The following is a 15,943-nucleotide window of genomic DNA, read 5'->3' on the forward strand; positions in this document are numbered from 1 at the left end:
CGCTGCCGAAAGCGAAGCGCAGCACTGTGGCGCATGACTCAAGATGTATTTTAAATCGGTTTAGCGATCTCGCTGGCGCATTGTGCTTAGCTTTATGGTTAAATGAAATGCCACACGTCCCGGGTAAAGGTCAAACTTCTTCTCTAATCCGCGGATCCGAGCGGCGGCTACTTAGGCTGCAGCTTCCTCCTCTGGTTTACAAAACGTGTCACTAGCGGTGATGCCGTGTGGAGATTGCAGAAAATAACCCGCGGTATTTTTTTTTTTTGAAAAAAAAAAAAAAAAAGCGCAGCCACCCCTCTACTTTAAACGCTCGTCTAATATTAGATCGCTGGCTGTTGCCAGAGCTTTATACGGCGCGTTGTAAACGGCGCAGTAACACGGTGGCTTTAAAGTCTCCTTTCGAGCGGGTGGCACAGGTCGTTGTTTTTATAACTCGTAAATATGTAAGTCGGAGGTACAAGATAAACGAGGGAGCTAAACACATTCATAAGCAGCTGCCCGCATTTAGGCTTATAAATACCGCGCAAGCGCTGCCCTTTAAATCAAGCTCCAGATGAGCGGTCTGAGGGCTAATCGAAGTCGATTGCTACGAGTCCCCGATTGCTTTTCACTCCCTCTCGCAGGGATTTTCACAAATCTAGAAATGATCCTTTCAGTGGCCTGGAACCAAGCGGCGGCGGTAGGCAGGAGGGAAAAAGGGGAGAGGGGGGTGAAGAAGAAGAAAGGGGGGGGGGGGGCGGGGTAATTTATTGCATTGTTTTTAATTTCCGAAAGGCCGCCTTGTTTGCTTAAGCGCCTGCCGGTGCCACCGGCGCGCTCGCTCGCTCGCTCGGCGGCTCGCAGCCGAGCTCCAACCCCCCCCCTTGCTCTATCCTCCAACCCCCCCCTTCCTCCTCCTCCCCGACGGCTGCCGAGGGCTCTCTGTGGCTTGTGCAAGTGGAAACTGGCGGGCTGCCAGGCGGAGCTCGGAGGTGGAAAGAGTAAAGGCGCCAAAAGGGAACTCGTGCGCCGCTGCACTTCTCCTCCCGCCCCGCTTCCTGGCTCGCTGCAGCCGCCGGCCCCGACGGGCTTCCTCCAGCCCCCCCCAAATCACCCCCCCCCAGCCTCCCGCGGCCGGGTTTTCACCCCGCGGAGGGGGGGGGGGTGACAAGGGGCTGCCCCCCTCCCCAGCTGTCCCCTAGGGCACGGGGAAGCTTCCTCCCCCCCCTCCCCCTCCTCCTCCTCCTCCCCCTCCCCGCGGGCACCGGGTTTCTCTCGTCTCCACGCCAGGAGCGCGTTAACAAAACTTTGCTGCTGCTGGCGTCCATGGCTGCCAAAAGTCTGTTGACGTTGCGAGGGAGACCCGAAACGTTTCCCTTTTTTTTTTTTTTTTAAATCGGCTGCCCGAGCAGCGCCGTGTGTGTGTGCGCGTGTGTCTGTGCCTGCCTCTGCGGCGCGGGGCCGCCGCTGCGCGGGGCGCTGGGTGTTCCCGGCTCGGCACGGCTCGGCACGCCGCTCGGCAGCACGCCGGGAGGCAGGTTAGTGCTTGCAGGCGCTTTTTCACAACTGGTTTCACACGGCGGCATCGCTGCGGAACCGCGTGTGCCTTGCGTGGTTCGCTCCCCCCCCCCCCCCCCCCCCCCTCCTCCTCCTCCTCCTCCTCCTCCCCCCCACCCGGCCCCCCTCCCGCCGTGCATCACCGGCTATATTTAGCCGCAAATGGCTTTATCGGCCAGACACCTCCCGGAGGAAATGCCGGGCGCTCTCCGGCGGCCGAGCCCTGCTCCGAGCAGCGGGGGCGCCCGGGGGGCTGCGGGGCGCTCCGGCACCGGCACGGCGCGGGGGCGACGGGGAGGAGGAGAGGGGGAAAGAGGAGGAGGAGGAGGAGAAATGGGGGGGGGGGGGGGGGAGGGAGGAAGGAGAAGAGACGTGTCCTTGGCTTCCTCCGCCGCTGGTACCTCGCGGCGTGCGCTGGAGCGCTCAGCTCAGCCTGCCGTCGGGGTTTCATAACGGGGCCGCCTGCGCCCGCCCCCGCGGAAGTGCGGTATAAATAGGAGCGTTTCCATCCTCCCCCTGGCCCCCCCGCCGCCCCGAGGGCTGCCGGTGCCCCCGGCCGCCCGATGGAGCCCCCGGCACGCCACCGGTCCCGGCGGGTGGCCGCCGTCCCCCCCGGGGGACAGACGGCGGGAGGAGGAGGAGGAGGAGGGAAGGAAGGGGTGTGCGAAGAGTTAAAAGTCTGTTGCTCGTTGCAATGAAATTATGGCTGGCAGTGGCGCCGCTGCTCGTTCAGCAGACCTCCACTTTTAAGCAGTTCACAAGAAGTTCATCAGGGCGGCGATTAGGAACGCGCACACGCGTGCACCCGGGGCCGTGCGCGCCCAGGGGCGGCTTTTGGGGACGGGGCTGGCAGCTTGGTGTCCGGAGGGCTTCACGCCCACGCTTCTCCACGCCCTGGTTGGCTTCGCCCCACTGTGCCAGAGGGATATAGGGCCTCCGGGTCACCCGCTGCACGCGGGGAGCCCATCGGCCCCTCACACGACTTTGGTGGCTCATTATCTGCACGTGTCAGGGGACGGATGGCTCTGGTTGAGGCACGGCGCCTTATCTCAGCGATACGTTTCCAGCGGGGAAAGCGGGACACCCCAAAAACCAGCGGGGTGTGAGCCCGGCCTCCTGTGAGCCCGGCCTCCTGCGAGCCCGTGCCCATTGCTGGCGGCTGATGCAGCGCGCGGGGCGGCTACTAACCTTATGTAAAACCCTAAATCACTCTCGCCATGCTGCTGCTGCCTCTATTGAAAACATTACGAGCGGCGCATCTGGAAAACAGTAAATCTGTCCAGAAACCGTCTTTCCAGTGAAATAACTCCTCCTGAATGATAGCGCGGTATCTAATCTCCGCAGATTTTTGTTTCCTCGCAGCAATTTTTGTGGACTTCATTATGGAAAGCTAACCGTTCTGGAGAGAGGAGGGTCAACACGCCGTTTCATTAATATACATTTGTTCCAGACGTGGAGTTTTGCACAAAAGGCCTCTCTAAGGGGAGAAGAAAGTGTTCGGGAACAAGGCTTTCCTGCTGTTTTAGTTCTTAAATCTCTCTGAACGTGTGTGAAGTATTGTGTTAAAGGCACAATCTGGGATTCTTCCCCATTAAATGCCAAAGTGATCATTTGCATATTCTGTAGCCTAACAAAGGAAATGAGTTTGCTGGGGAAGCATGTATGCTTTGGGAGACGTTATGCATTAAACTCCCAGTGGTCAATCACCCGTTACTGGCTTGTGTGTGTGTAAAAGGAGTATCATGCCTCCCGCTTAAAGGCTTCTATTTTTGTGAGAGAGGAAGAGCTGAGGGATATCCTGTGCATTAAAGGCTCCCCCTACTTATTAACCCAGCATTTAGCAGCAGGATGCAGGCTGAAGCTCAGTCAAAAGAAACGACTCAACCTCCAAAGAGCAATTAAAATCTTGCACTGGAATAAATCATGCGCCGCTATAATCCTGTTAATAAAACGCAGCTTGTCCTGACACTTCACTCATGCAGCAAACTGGAATTTAATGCGAGCGGAGGTGGCGTGAGGAGAGGTGGCGGGGAGGGAGAGGCATTCCCCTCCGCCGCTGGACGTGAAAATGCGGTTACCTTTCACCTGCCTCTCCCGCTGCACGCAGCGCCGATCCTCTTGGACTGCTAATACTTCTCCAGCGAGCCCGCTAATGATTTCTTTCCCTGGAGTGAGCAGGCGTCATTGAATTACTGAAAGCACTCGCAGCAGCAGCAGCAGCTCCGATGCAGAAGCCACCAGGGCTCGGTGCTTAATCAAATCAAGGGGTGGGGAGCTCGCCAACCCACTTACTATTTTTAACCCCTTTCTCCAAGTTAGCCATGTGCAGACGCTCAAGGGGAGGTTTTTATTTGGCTCCCTTCCGCGGAGAGCGGCTCCTCGGTCTCGCTCCTCACGTGAACGCCTTCCCAGCCCTCGGCGCGGCTCACGCACACGGTGCGGGGCTGCTGCTCCTGCGATGCACGTCCTGCTCCCGTGCGTTCCCAGTGCGGGTCTTTTGTCAGCCTGCCTGCCTGCCTGCGGGTGGTTTCCAACCTGCCCCGGGGGCTCCCCTGCTCTTTCAGCCCGTGTGAGGTGAACGTATGGGTACCGGCGCGCACTTGGCTGGCTGAATCATTTTGTGTTCAAATTAAAGGCGGTGGAGAAAGTTTTATTTGTCGATAGCCTGGAATGATTCTTAATTTTCTGGATGTGCGCTGGGGAAAAGATCCATCTCCTCTGACCTATAAATGCCCTCAATTTGCTCCTTTATTGCAGGGTATCTCCCTTAGCGGTTAACGTAGGCAGCTCGCTCCCCGCACCAATCCTGCATTCATTATTAATTACCCGGAGGGAGGCTGGCTGCTCCGCTGTGATGTTTGCACTTCCTCCTAGACAAATCTGCTCAACTTTTTTTTTTTTTTCCTTTCTTTTTTTTAATAGAATATAAAACCGTGAAGAAAAGCAGTGATTTTTAAGAAGACGTCATGCTTTCTGCAACTCCCCTGTATGGCAACGTTCATAGCTGGATGAGCAATGAAAGGGTCCGCATGTGTGGAATTAATGAAGACAGGTAAATATTTAAGCTCCTGGCGAGTTAAACCGCGCCGTAATTCTGCAGCGTGCAGGTCTCGGAGTTCGTTCGCTTCCCCGGTGCCGGAGCAGGGAGCTGCCTTCTCGCATCGAGATCAGCCCGGCTCCGAGGGGGGAGGCGGGGAGAAACAAGCCGTGCCCGAGAGCGGTAGAGCAGCCGGTGATTTACTATTTAACAGGCAACCTGGGTCAGCGAAGCGGGGACGCCCTTTAAAGAGATTACTCCCCAAAGCAGCCTTTAAACGCGCTTTTACAATTAATTTATTATTTCATATTTGTGAAGGGGAATTAAAGCAAGCGCTGCGCAGGCTCTTGCAGTGGCTCTGTGCGGTGGGGGGACTCAGACGTGGTGCTGGCGTTCTCCGCCTTTGAACAAACAGCTTGGCCTGTGCAATAGAAGCAGTGGCCTTTCCGCCTGCCAGAAGTGAATTTCTCTTTGACCCTACTTTTTTTCTTCCAAATATTGTTCATTTGATGATTAAAATTATGTTTTTTAATAATTTTCAATGGGGTGATGCAGGCATTTGCAGCGCCCTCTTCACATAAAACCCAGCTTCTTAAGAAGCAAAGCAGTGCTCAGCAGGAGCTTCAGGTACGCCTTCAATTCCCCGTGCCAATTTTGTGTGGTTTTAGTGTTATTCTGTCTTCCCTTTGAGCCTGTGTTCTCACCGTTGTGTGGAAAGCCTCACAGAAGCCGGGGAAAGTTTTGGGGTTTTGCAGGGAAAACTACTTGCAAACATAAACTGAAGGAAGACAGCCAAACGTCTCACTTCGCAGCCCCCACCTTTCCTCACAGTTTTTTAGGTACAACTTTACTTGTCACTGACGTAACGAACACGTTATCGTTGCGTTTCTGATTTAAGCGATGGTGCGCCTTTAAGTGCTTTGATTGAAAGGAGTTCTTTGGGGTAATGATGAAACTTTCCTTCTGCTGCATGTCAGCGGTTTTCATCCCTGGGATTTGAAATTTGGCACTAAGGTATATTCTTTATCGGTGCTTTCTGTGATAACAAGTCCCAGTGCTGCAACACTGGTATGGCACAGATGTGCAGCTCCCTCTTTAACATGGAACAGCTGACATTCGTGTGATACAAGTGTGTGTGTTTTAATTTTCTTCTTTGCAGCGTTTATGGATGGTACGTGAAAAGGGCATGTTGAAAATGGTGTATTTTCTCCTTGGAAAAAAAAAAAAGGCGGGGGGGGGGTCAAAATAGAAAACCTTGGCAGCAATCCTGTGCGTTGGAAGAGACTACTCCGAGATGCGCTTAGCGCGATCCTAGTTTCAAAACCCTTTATAGTTGTTTTCAAATGGTCCTTGCTTTGTGAAGTAGTCACCGTGCGTCGGTACACGGCATGATAAACACGGTGTCGTGTGGGACTTCTCTGGGGGAATCAGAGTACGGAGGCGATACAACCTCGTGCTGATATGAAATGCATGGGATGTCTCCCGATAATAAGCTTCTGTTTTTAAATAGGAAAATTCCAGTTAATGATGGCGATGCACCGAAAAGCAGACTGGAGTTGAGGGAGGAAAATCACCTGAATCACAGTGTGGTAAGAAACCGTAGCTTCATGCGGAAACTTCGTCAGTGCCTGTCCTCCCCGCCCCATCTCCACCCTCGGGCGTTAGTGCATGTTGCCTTTGGAGAAGCGATTAAAATACCTTTTTCTTGCAGTTCTAGCCATGCTTGGGCACATAGGTGTTCTTTCTGGGAAGCGGTGAAACGGGACTTTTTTATTTATCTCGTTAGTCTCTCCACTCTGACTTTGTGGTGTGCATTGCTGTGTGACTTCACCGCCTTTCCTTCGCTCCGTCATGAGTAATGTCACACAGCACACCATGACGTCTAACGAGAGGGTTTAATCCTTGAGCACATCGACATTTCAGTAAAGCTGGCAGTTTCCTCCTTCGAGTGTACATGGGGAGCAGCGAGTGGAGAAGAAACTCAGCGCGGTGCTGTTGAGTGACGGCAGATGTTCCTCTGTGCCACGTGCTTAGATGCCTTGCCTTGCGGATCAACCTGCGGAGGAGGTCCTGGAGGAGGAGGAGGAGATGCTCTCCCTCCTTCTCTCCTGGCTCTCCCCCAAGCTCTGCTCTCCATGCCCTCATCCTCATCCTCTTGCTCTGTGGGGCTGGGGTCAAGGAGTTGGAGCCAGCCGGCGCAGTGCTGCACGGGAGCAGTGCCACCGAGCATCAGCTCTGGGCCAGTTTTGGCAGTGTGGGCTATGGGTCCTCAAGCCTTTGGTTTTAGTTTTCGGATGTAGAGTGATCCTTATCTTTTTGTTTGCGGTGGTCTGTGTTGTTCTGCAGCTTCCTGTCCTCACGCTCTCCAGCGTGGCCAACCTTGTGCATGCTTTCCCAGCGAAATATGTGTTTGCCTTGGTGGTATTTTTCTTCAAAACGATGACATATATCTGTAGTTTGAGCGGTAGCAGTTTTAGCAGAATGCGAAAGTAACCTATTTCTTGTTCTGTAAAGGTGGATGCAACTACAGCCCATCGCATTGACAGTCTCGCAGCTCTGAGTATGGACAGGTCTGGACTTATGCGAGAAGGACTCAGAGTCCCCAGTAGTATTGTCTATTCCAGCTTGTGTGGAATCGGCTCCGAAAAGTCGCGGGATGCTACGAGTTCTATAGCTGGTCTCGGATTTACTCCTGAAAGAAATCCAGAGATACAGTTTAAGTCTAATCCCCCCGAAGCGGTAGAAAATGCAGCTGTCGCTGGAAAAGGCCCGAACGGCTTCAGTGCTATATACAAAACGCCACCTGGAATACAAAAAAACTCTGTCCCGACGGGAGAGACACTGGGCTTGGACCGAGCCGCGAGTGACAAGCAGAGCCCTCTCGGTGTCAATGGTGCTAGCTACCTAAGGCTCCCCTGGGTGAATCCCTACATGGAGGGGGCGACACCCACCATATACCCTTTTCTTGACTCACCAAATAAGTATTCGTTGAACATGTACAAGGCATTGCTACCTCAGCAGTCCACTTACAGCTTACCGCAGCACCTGGCTTACTCGCCCGTGTGCACGAACGGTGAACGCTTTTTGTACCTGCCTCCCTCCCACTACGTCACCCCGCACATCCCTTCGTCGCTCGCCTCGCCCATGAGGATTTCGGCCGCCTCGGCCTCTCCGGCCATCCCGCCCTTGGTGCACTGCCCAGACAAGAGCTTGTCGTGGAAGATGGGGGTGAGCCCCGGCACCCCCGTCGAGGCGCACGCCTACCCGCACCTGCAGAACAGCAAACAGCCCCGTGTCCCCGCCGCCAAGACGGCGCCCACCGGCATAGCGCCCGACCCCGCGCTCCTGCTGCCCCACTCGCCACGGCCGTCCCCCCGCCTCCCGCTGCCCGCCCAGGTCGGGGACGCCTACGCCGAGTTTCACAAACACTTTCCCAGCATTGCCACCTCGCCCTCCTCCTCGGTCGCGCTCCCCAAGCCCTACCTGAACGTGAGCGGCGAGTTCCCACCTGCGCGGCTTCCCAACGGGAAGCTGCCCAAGGCCGGCGAGGCCGCCGAGGGGCCTGCCCAGGCAGCGCCGCACGTCAGGAAGGCCGGCCATGACCGAAAAGACAGCCGGTCGCCCCCGCTCCTGGAAAAGCAGGCTCCAACCAAAGACGTCACCGACAAGCCCCTGGACCTGTCGGCGAAGGTGGTCGACGCTGAGGCTGCCGGTAAAGTGGAGCACGTTAAAAAAATGCCGCCGACGGTGCTGGTGCACGGCCGGGCTGGAGGCGGTGCGCTGCTGCCGGGGGGCGATGCCCAGAAGGAGACCCTTTCCCCCGGGAACAGCTGCCCCATCTACCGGCCCGAAATCATCAGCACGGCGCCGTCCTCCTGGATCGTTCCTGGCCCCGGCCCTGGTGAGGAGAGCGGCAAAAGCGTCCCGCTGAAAAACAAGGCGCTGGACTGGGTGATCCCGCAGCAGCGGAGCTCCTCGTGCCCCAGGATGGGCGGCACGGAGGCGGTGGTCGGTAGTGTTGCGGGGACGGTGCCGATGGGGGGGCGGCCGGCCTCGGCCTCGCCGGCTCCCAACGCCAACGCTGACTGCGCCAAGGCAGCCAGGAGTGGTGCGGAGAGCACGGCCTCCGTCATCCAGCACGTTGGGCAGCCCCTGGCCGCCTCGGCCAAGCACAGCAATAAGGTGGCCAAGTCCTGCGGCCAGGAAGCTAATTTCAAGGCCAGCGAGAGTGCCCTGGCCTCCAGCCCCATATTTCTGCCGCCCAACGAGGCGTTTCGCTCCCCGCCTCTGCCCTACCCCAGGAGTTACCTCCCGTACCCCGTCCCAGAGGGTCTGGCCATCAGCCCCCTGTCCCTGCACGGGAAGGGGCACGTGTACCCGCACCCAGTCCTGCTGCCCAACGGCAGCCTCTACCCCGGCCACCTGGCTCCCAAACCCGGCCTCCCCTACAGCCTCCCGGCTGGCCGGGGCGAGTTCATGACCTACCAAGACGCGCTGGGCATGGGCATGGTGCACCCCATGTTGCTGCAGCACTCGGCGCTGGAGATGGGCAAGGACGAGAAGTCGGAGAGGAGGTCGAGGTCCCACGAGAGGGTGCGCTACGAGGACCCGGCGCTGCGCAGCAGGCTGCCCGAGCTGCTGGAGACCGGCGGGAAGATGCACTTCGAGGTAGCCGGCGACAAGAACGTGAAACTGCACCAGAGCTCCGGCCACGGCAAAAACTCTGCCAAAAGCGACAAGCACCTCTTCCCGGACCTCCTGCGAGATGAGCAGGATGCTAAAAGCGAAACGAATTTAACGAAAACCGGCTTCGCTGCTGAGAGCGGCAATCAGGCTAATGACCCGACGAAGCACAAGGTAGAACAGGCGTCTCAGCACAGAGATTTTATTGTGATGAGAGAGGAGTTTGGAAGAAATAACGATCTGCACGAAACCTATAATTTTAAGCAAGCCCAGAGTTCGGCTGTGTTCGGCTTGAGGAAGGAGGACTTACCTGCAAGCCAAAATAAAGAGAGAGTGGCCGTTCAACCCGCACCTGCCTTCCTGGAAGCTGCCCATGAGACCGATGGCCCAGCTCTGGCTTTTGGCAAAGTGCAGGACGACGCGAAGCAGTTCTGCATGGGAAGCACGCAGCCGAGCCTCGAAACCAATCAGACGTATACCAAAGATGGAGCTGACGACGCGGACTCTGCAGATGGCAAAATATTGAAACCCAAGCCATCTAAACTGGCGAAAAGGATCGCAAACTCTGCCGGTTATGTAGGTGACCGCTTCAAGTGTGTGACGACCGAACTGTACGCAGATTCGAGTCAGCTCAGCCGGGAGCAGCGGGCGCTACAGGTGAGTCCCTGCGGTTTAACGACCGCGGCGCTTTTAAGTGATTTCTCTGCTGTAAGTTGCAGTCAAGTATTAAAGTTTGGTATAAGCAGCGCAGGTGGGGAAATAGGGATTTTTTCTGCTAGGGCGTACTTGTCAGGAATGGTTAAAAATAGCAAAAGAAGTCTGTTAATTAAAGTGAGGCTACGTAAAGAATAGTATGTATGGCTTTTATTGTATGTGTGCACGAGTAAGTTTTAAAGGGCTCTTAATAAGATCTGATAGAAATGTTAATGTATGTATGAAATGTTTTTGCAGTTACGGAGGGGAGTCGAGCAGGAATGCATGCTATGCTAGCGCTAGCGGTGGCTGTAATTTCTCACTTGGCCGGTAGTGTCAGCCAGCAAAGTGTATCCAGAAGTTCTGATTAGTATGCCAAACGTGACGTGTGATGGAGAGGAGTAGCAGCCATGTATTAGTGGGTCTTATGCAACGTTTTCACCAGGAGAATGTGTAGTAAAGAGTAGGAGCAGTGCTGAGGTTTGATGCTGAGGGATGGCAGACAGATACTGTGTAGGAATAGCCTTAAGGTATTTTACTTTTAATGAACAGATGAGTTAAGCCAAATTGTTTTGCATTGTTAAGAAAAGAAGTGGTTTGTGCTTATAAAAATGGATGAAATTATCTAAATGATCCATTGAGTGCCCATTTTAATTACATAGATGGAAGGATTACAAGAGGACAGTATTTTATGTCTACCTGCTGCTTACTGTGAGGTCAGTTCTTCAAATTTTTATTACTAGACTCTTACATAAACCTTTGAGTTAAATTTCATTTCCAAATACACAAAGGGAAGTTTGTGGGCCATGGTCGTCTTTATTCATTGTACAGTTTTGTGTTTTGTTCTTGTTTTGTTTTTTTTTTTCCTTTTTTTTCTTTTTGTTTTTGTCTCTTACCTCCAAAACGGAATGTTTTTGTTTTATATACAGTATGTACGTTTATATATATTTATATACTTACATATGAAAGAATTGTGTGGCTATTTGCATATAGATGCTAGAAAACTGTTTTACAAGTCAGGTAATTTAAACTCTTACGCTAAGCTGTCTCTCTCAAACATTGGTTTTGAGCAGATTTTTCTTTGGAAATACTTTCATATAAGGTAAGGTAAATGAAGTAGCTTTTATTGCAAGACTTTTTTTTTCATATCAATTCTCTTTCTAGCGTGCAATGATGCGCTTCTCAGAGTTGGAGATGAAAGAGAGAGAAGGCCAAACAGCTACCAAAGACTCAGAGGTCTGCAGATTCAGCCAGGCAGACTGGGAAAACTTGAAAGGAAACAGTGAAAAGAAGCCAAAGTCTGTCGCTCTGGAAGATGCCATTGCTGACCAAAATGACAATGACAGATGTAAGCGAGTTTCGATGGCTTTCTGAAGCGTGTACGTGTGTCTGTGCCGCGGCCGTTCGCAGCAGCGCTGTGTGCACGGGATAGTCTCCGTGTTCTCATGGTGTTGCTGGTTCAGGTCGCGAATGTATGAGACCCCAAGCCCCAGCCTCCATGGGTGTTGGTGGCACGGCCAGGGCAGAAGGGTGATGGGAGCAGGAACGTGCCGGGCTGGCTCAGCTGTAAAAAAACACCTGTATAACTTCAAATTACGCAAGACTTGTTTGCCTGGATGACTTCTTGCAGTGGCTGGGGTTGCATGTGCCTGGTCGATGCAGTCCTTGGGGGCTGGCATGGCTGGCTGCTCCCTCGAGGCTGCGGCAAGGTGTTGGGGCCCTGGAGGTAGCAGCCAGCAGTGCTGCCCCGAGAGCAAGGTGAATGTGAAAAGGCAGCATTAACTTTTTTACCGCATGCAGACAAAATCACTTTTTATTTGGGAACCGTTGGTAAGCATCTGGCTTCCATCAATTTCCAAATTGTTTTTCTTTTACCTAAATAATTAAGGAAAGGATCAGTTCCCCCTGCTGCTGCTTTGTTGTTAACCACCCAGAAAAAAATGATGCTGAAAGTATTGCAAAACAAGAGGAAGCGCAGCACAGACTTTACGGTGCGTGTGCCTGTGTGTGCATCTGTGGGTGTGCACGCACTTGTGTAACTCGGTGGTTTACTGCGCTCTTCTGTACGTGGAGATTCATGAGTAGGGCCAGTAGAAGATTTCATTCGGGCAATTTAATAACTTTGAATTATTGCTCTGGTCTTTGTTTAATGCTTTTGGCAGAGAGCATGCCGGTCAATCGTACTTGCTCGGTTACTCACCTAAATCAAGTTAGTGCACTATTGCTGTCACTGACATAGCAGTGTGAACAGCAATCGGCCTGGCCAGACAGCACGGGGAAGTTTTAATTGTTGGAGCGGAGCAGGTGCCGGGGTGGGGACGGGGACGGGGAGGCTGAGCTCCCTCTGGGAAGCCAGGCGGGTTTTCCCTTTGCCACGGCGCCTTGGGGTGGCTCCAGGGAGGAAGGCAACGCCGTGCTTGCAGTCCTCATGCCGAAGCTGAGATTTCGGCGGCTGCTGCCCCGGTGATGCCCTGGGGTCCTCCTGCCAGCTTGCCCTGGTGGCAGGGCCAGCCGGGTCCTGCGGGGTCGGGGATGTGCATAGGGATGGAGCGAGAGCCTGCACGTGGGGGGCACGTGGGGCATCCCCCTCGGCGGCTGGGGGAGGAAGGACGGTGCAGCATCGCTGTCTGCTGAAGCAGCCTCTCCTCTGCTGTCCTTGCACGAGGCTGACGTTACGGTGCGTCCTTAAATTCATCGCTTAGTGAGGTCTCCGGCTGCGCTGGCTGGATGCTCTAGTCTAGGTCTGCTGGCTAAAATGTGTTTGAGATGAAAGCGTGTTCAGCCTTATGGTAGCTCGTTCCTCTCTGCTGCTAATTAGCTCTGAACTAACGTGATACTTCAGGGTCTGGCTGCATCTATAGACCCCTAAAAATCTCATCTCATTTCTGCTGAGGGAGCTGCTCTTTCGCATGCTTGGCCGTGCAGCAGCCAGTACTTACAGGTACAGATTCAGTCCTCAGTAAAAGTTTTTTATCGCGGTGTTTCACCTTCTGCCCCCGGGGATAGCAGCGGATAAATCAGGAGGCCGAGTTTCACGCCTCGGGATTGCCTCCAGTGCAGCGGCTCGGCGGGCCAGCACTCCCAACACGTCTCCCAGTGCGATGCTCACCCCTCTGCTTCGTTTATCACCGGCGAGAGCCACGGCCGCTGATCGTGGCAGAAACTCTATTTTCTTCCCGTTTCCTCCAATTTCTAACCGTGCTGTTGCGTTTGGCTTGAAAGCTCGCTAACTCGACACGGCTCCTGGTTTGGAGCCTCTTCTGCTTTCCTTTCTGCCTCCCGTGAGCGATGGGGATGCTGAAGAGGTCCTCCCTCCCTCCCGAGCAGAGCAGCGCGCCCCGCGAGACCCCGGCCAGGAGCACGTCACCTGGCTGGTGTCGGCGGGGAGGGAGGAGGAAAACCGCAACCGAAACTGTGATTGCCGGCTGCCTGCAGGGCTCCTCCGCTGCCGCGGCTGCGGCGCTGCCTCGCCTGCGGCGCCAGATCGGGGCCGTGCCAGCTGCTCGCCCCCTCGGCTCCTCCAAATCTGCCAGCGCAACAACCAGGACGGGCTGAGTAACGCAGGCAGGTGGTGCTCACAGAGGCACCTGAGGGGATGCAGGCTGTTTTTTAAGCTCGCCCTGAGGCTCGATAATTTTTCCAGGTGTACAGCACACGAGCTGACTTATTTTTTTTTGCAGCAACAAAAAGCAGTTTTGCGCAATATCTGATTCCTTAAACTTTTCCTCCGACTGGACAGCGCGTAGATTTCCAGGTGCTGCGAGCCTCCTTCAGCTTCATTGCGCTGTCTGGAGAGAGGTGGCAGCTTCGTGCCTGATTTAAGGGAGGTAGCTGTGCTGCCAGATTACTGCGAAATTTAAGCCAGGGGCTAAACTCGAGGTGTTTTAATTCTCTCCCATCTTGTTTAGGTTTTGCTGGGCATTATGAGAACAGCAGCGAAGCTGCTTTGTTGCCAAGGTGACTTGTAAATGTTGCTGAGGCAATGCTCGTACGGTGCATTTCCATAGCACAAACATGATAAATTATGGGATGCATATGTCATGAGTCAGAGAATTGTTCAGAGATCAAGTGATTTAAGCTATTGGCATGGACACGCGCATCAATACGGGCATGTGACGATCGCATGTCGGTACGCAGCAAAGCTCTCGTAGCGGTATTGGAAATCATACTGAAGTGTGAAAGATTGAACACGTTCTGCACGCCGCGAATTTCTTCGTCGGGGAGCATAATTACCCGCTCATCTAATTTTACAGCGGGGAGACACTTCCTGTTTAATCCTTAACCAGGAAAAATAGGACCTGATAGGTTCAAAGCCCGATCTTCGGGCGTGAGGTCGCGAGGAAAACATTAAAGCAGTTTATATGTGTGAAAGCAAAGGCTGCGATTTGCCAGAGTGCTCGCGGCTGGTCTTCAGCATCGGAACAAGCTGCCCGTTTGCACATGGCATGGTAATCCACATCTCTCTCTTTTTTTTTTTTTTTGGACTGTGAATATGCCTGAACAAACGAAAGGTCGGAGCAGTAAACACGTCCTTTGCCCTGGTCAGTTATTACCTTCCTTCAACGGGACATAGTGCAAAAAGAGAGGGGGGGGGGAAAAAAAAAGCCCGCCCAGGGAGATGGCGGTTTGTTTGTTCAGGCAGAAGGAAACGAATCTGGAAAGTTCCCAAGCAGGGATGCTTTGAGGGGAAAAAAAAAAAAAGACAAAATCAGCCGTGTTTCCTCTGCCCCATGGGACACCCTGAATTCGATGCTGAAGGCGTCTTGCTGAATTTTTTAATCATGTTGTGATCTTGATGCTGGGTGCTGGATTTTAGCATTTGGCTGGTCGTTAAGGTGCCGGGATGAATAAAGGGTGTCTTGCATAAGTGAGTGCAATACGAGGTTGCTCCGGGGAAGAGGAAAAGCTGTTTATAGCTGCCATGTTATTTGAACAAAAGAATTGCAGCTTAAACGCTAAGATGTGTTTCCTTGTTTGCATTGCATGGGAGGCCCTGGTCTCAAGCAGCTGACCGCAACAGGAAGATGGAAAAACGAAGGACAGTTTGTGCGGGTGTTTTTTTTTTTTCGGCTGCCTGTGTGTGTAACTGTTTCTCGCGAGGTCGCAGCCGGTGCGCCGAGGAAATAGGGCTTCAGGCAGAAACCGTACGTGAAGAAGCCTCTTCTTAATTCTTCCTCGTCTGTAGTTTTGTAGGACGGCAAGAAATGGTTTGAGGTGTCGGTACTGGTTCTCACAGCTGTGGTGAGAGTCGCGAGCGCTTGAGGGTTGAGGAAGGAACACGTGTAAGAGTTTAATCTCCTTACTCATCGAGGTGTGTTGCTATGAGAACTCCGCATTTATCCTATGTTTCGGGCTACCTCTTCGCTGTTTGAATAATGATGATACGAAAACCCAAAGTATTCTGTTGTTGTTTTCCTCCTGGGGCAGAGAAGAGGATGTTGTAGATCCATGGGGGCGGGGGACCAAAGCAAACAAATTCTTCTTGTCGAGGGCACAAGATAGGCTTACGCTGCCGTGCCTCCTGCTGATGTTTCTCCCTTAATATGGGGCAGCCTTGTGGCTGGTCCAGGTTGTTGGCAAAACACTTTGAGGGCAGAGTGGAGCCTGTGTGACCAGAGCCTGTGCTCCTCTGGTGGTCTTGCTGGGGAGAGACCCCCAGAGAGACCCGTGGTGGAGGCAGGGAGTCTTGGCAGGGCAGCGAGGACACATCCTGCGTAGTGTCCCAGCCCCACGGTGTCCCTGCCCCGTAGCATCCTGTCCCCGTAGCGTCCCAGCCCCATCCCCATCATCCCCCGCCGTGGCAGGGTGGTTATGCAATGGGGATTAGCGAGCGGAGCCGAGAGGTCGCTTGCTTCACGCTCTTACCCGGGGGAGCAGGAGCGGGTGCGCGCCGTCCTCCGCAGCCCGCGAGCAGCGCCGGCGGGGGAGAGCTGCCAGCCGGCGTCCCTGCCCTCCTTTTCATGTCTGCGGGCGGGCGGCGCGCTGCCTCGC

The 15,943-nt window shown here is 54.0% G+C and overlaps 1 protein-coding gene across 7 annotated transcripts in view; it reads left to right on the plus strand.

Annotated features, from left to right (window-relative positions):
* The window catches only part of BCOR (BCL6 corepressor), a 74,025-nt gene that overhangs the window by 35,823 nt on the left and 22,259 nt on the right, over positions 1-15,943 (plus strand). For 5 of the 7 annotated variants that reach the window (XM_066980144.1, XM_048053854.2, XM_048053853.2 and 2 more), the window contains exons 2-6: positions 4,462-4,591; positions 6,087-6,165; positions 7,091-9,916; positions 10,615-10,668; positions 11,117-11,300. In XM_066980144.1, the coding sequence (XP_066836245.1) occupies positions 4,506-4,591; positions 6,087-6,165; positions 7,091-9,916; positions 10,615-10,668; positions 11,117-11,300 (3,229 nt within the window). In that variant the 5' untranslated portion in view covers positions 4,462-4,505. The remainder of the gene's footprint in view (positions 1-4,461; positions 4,592-6,086; positions 6,166-7,090; positions 9,917-10,614; positions 10,669-11,116; positions 11,301-15,943) is intronic. The other 2 variants (XM_048053856.2, XM_048053858.2) reach the window with 1 other exon arrangement.

Source organism: Anser cygnoides, chromosome 1 (assembly GCF_040182565.1).
Source record: "Anser cygnoides isolate HZ-2024a breed goose chromosome 1, Taihu_goose_T2T_genome, whole genome shotgun sequence".
NCBI classification, from domain to species: Eukaryota; Metazoa; Chordata; class Aves; order Anseriformes; family Anatidae; genus Anser; species Anser cygnoides.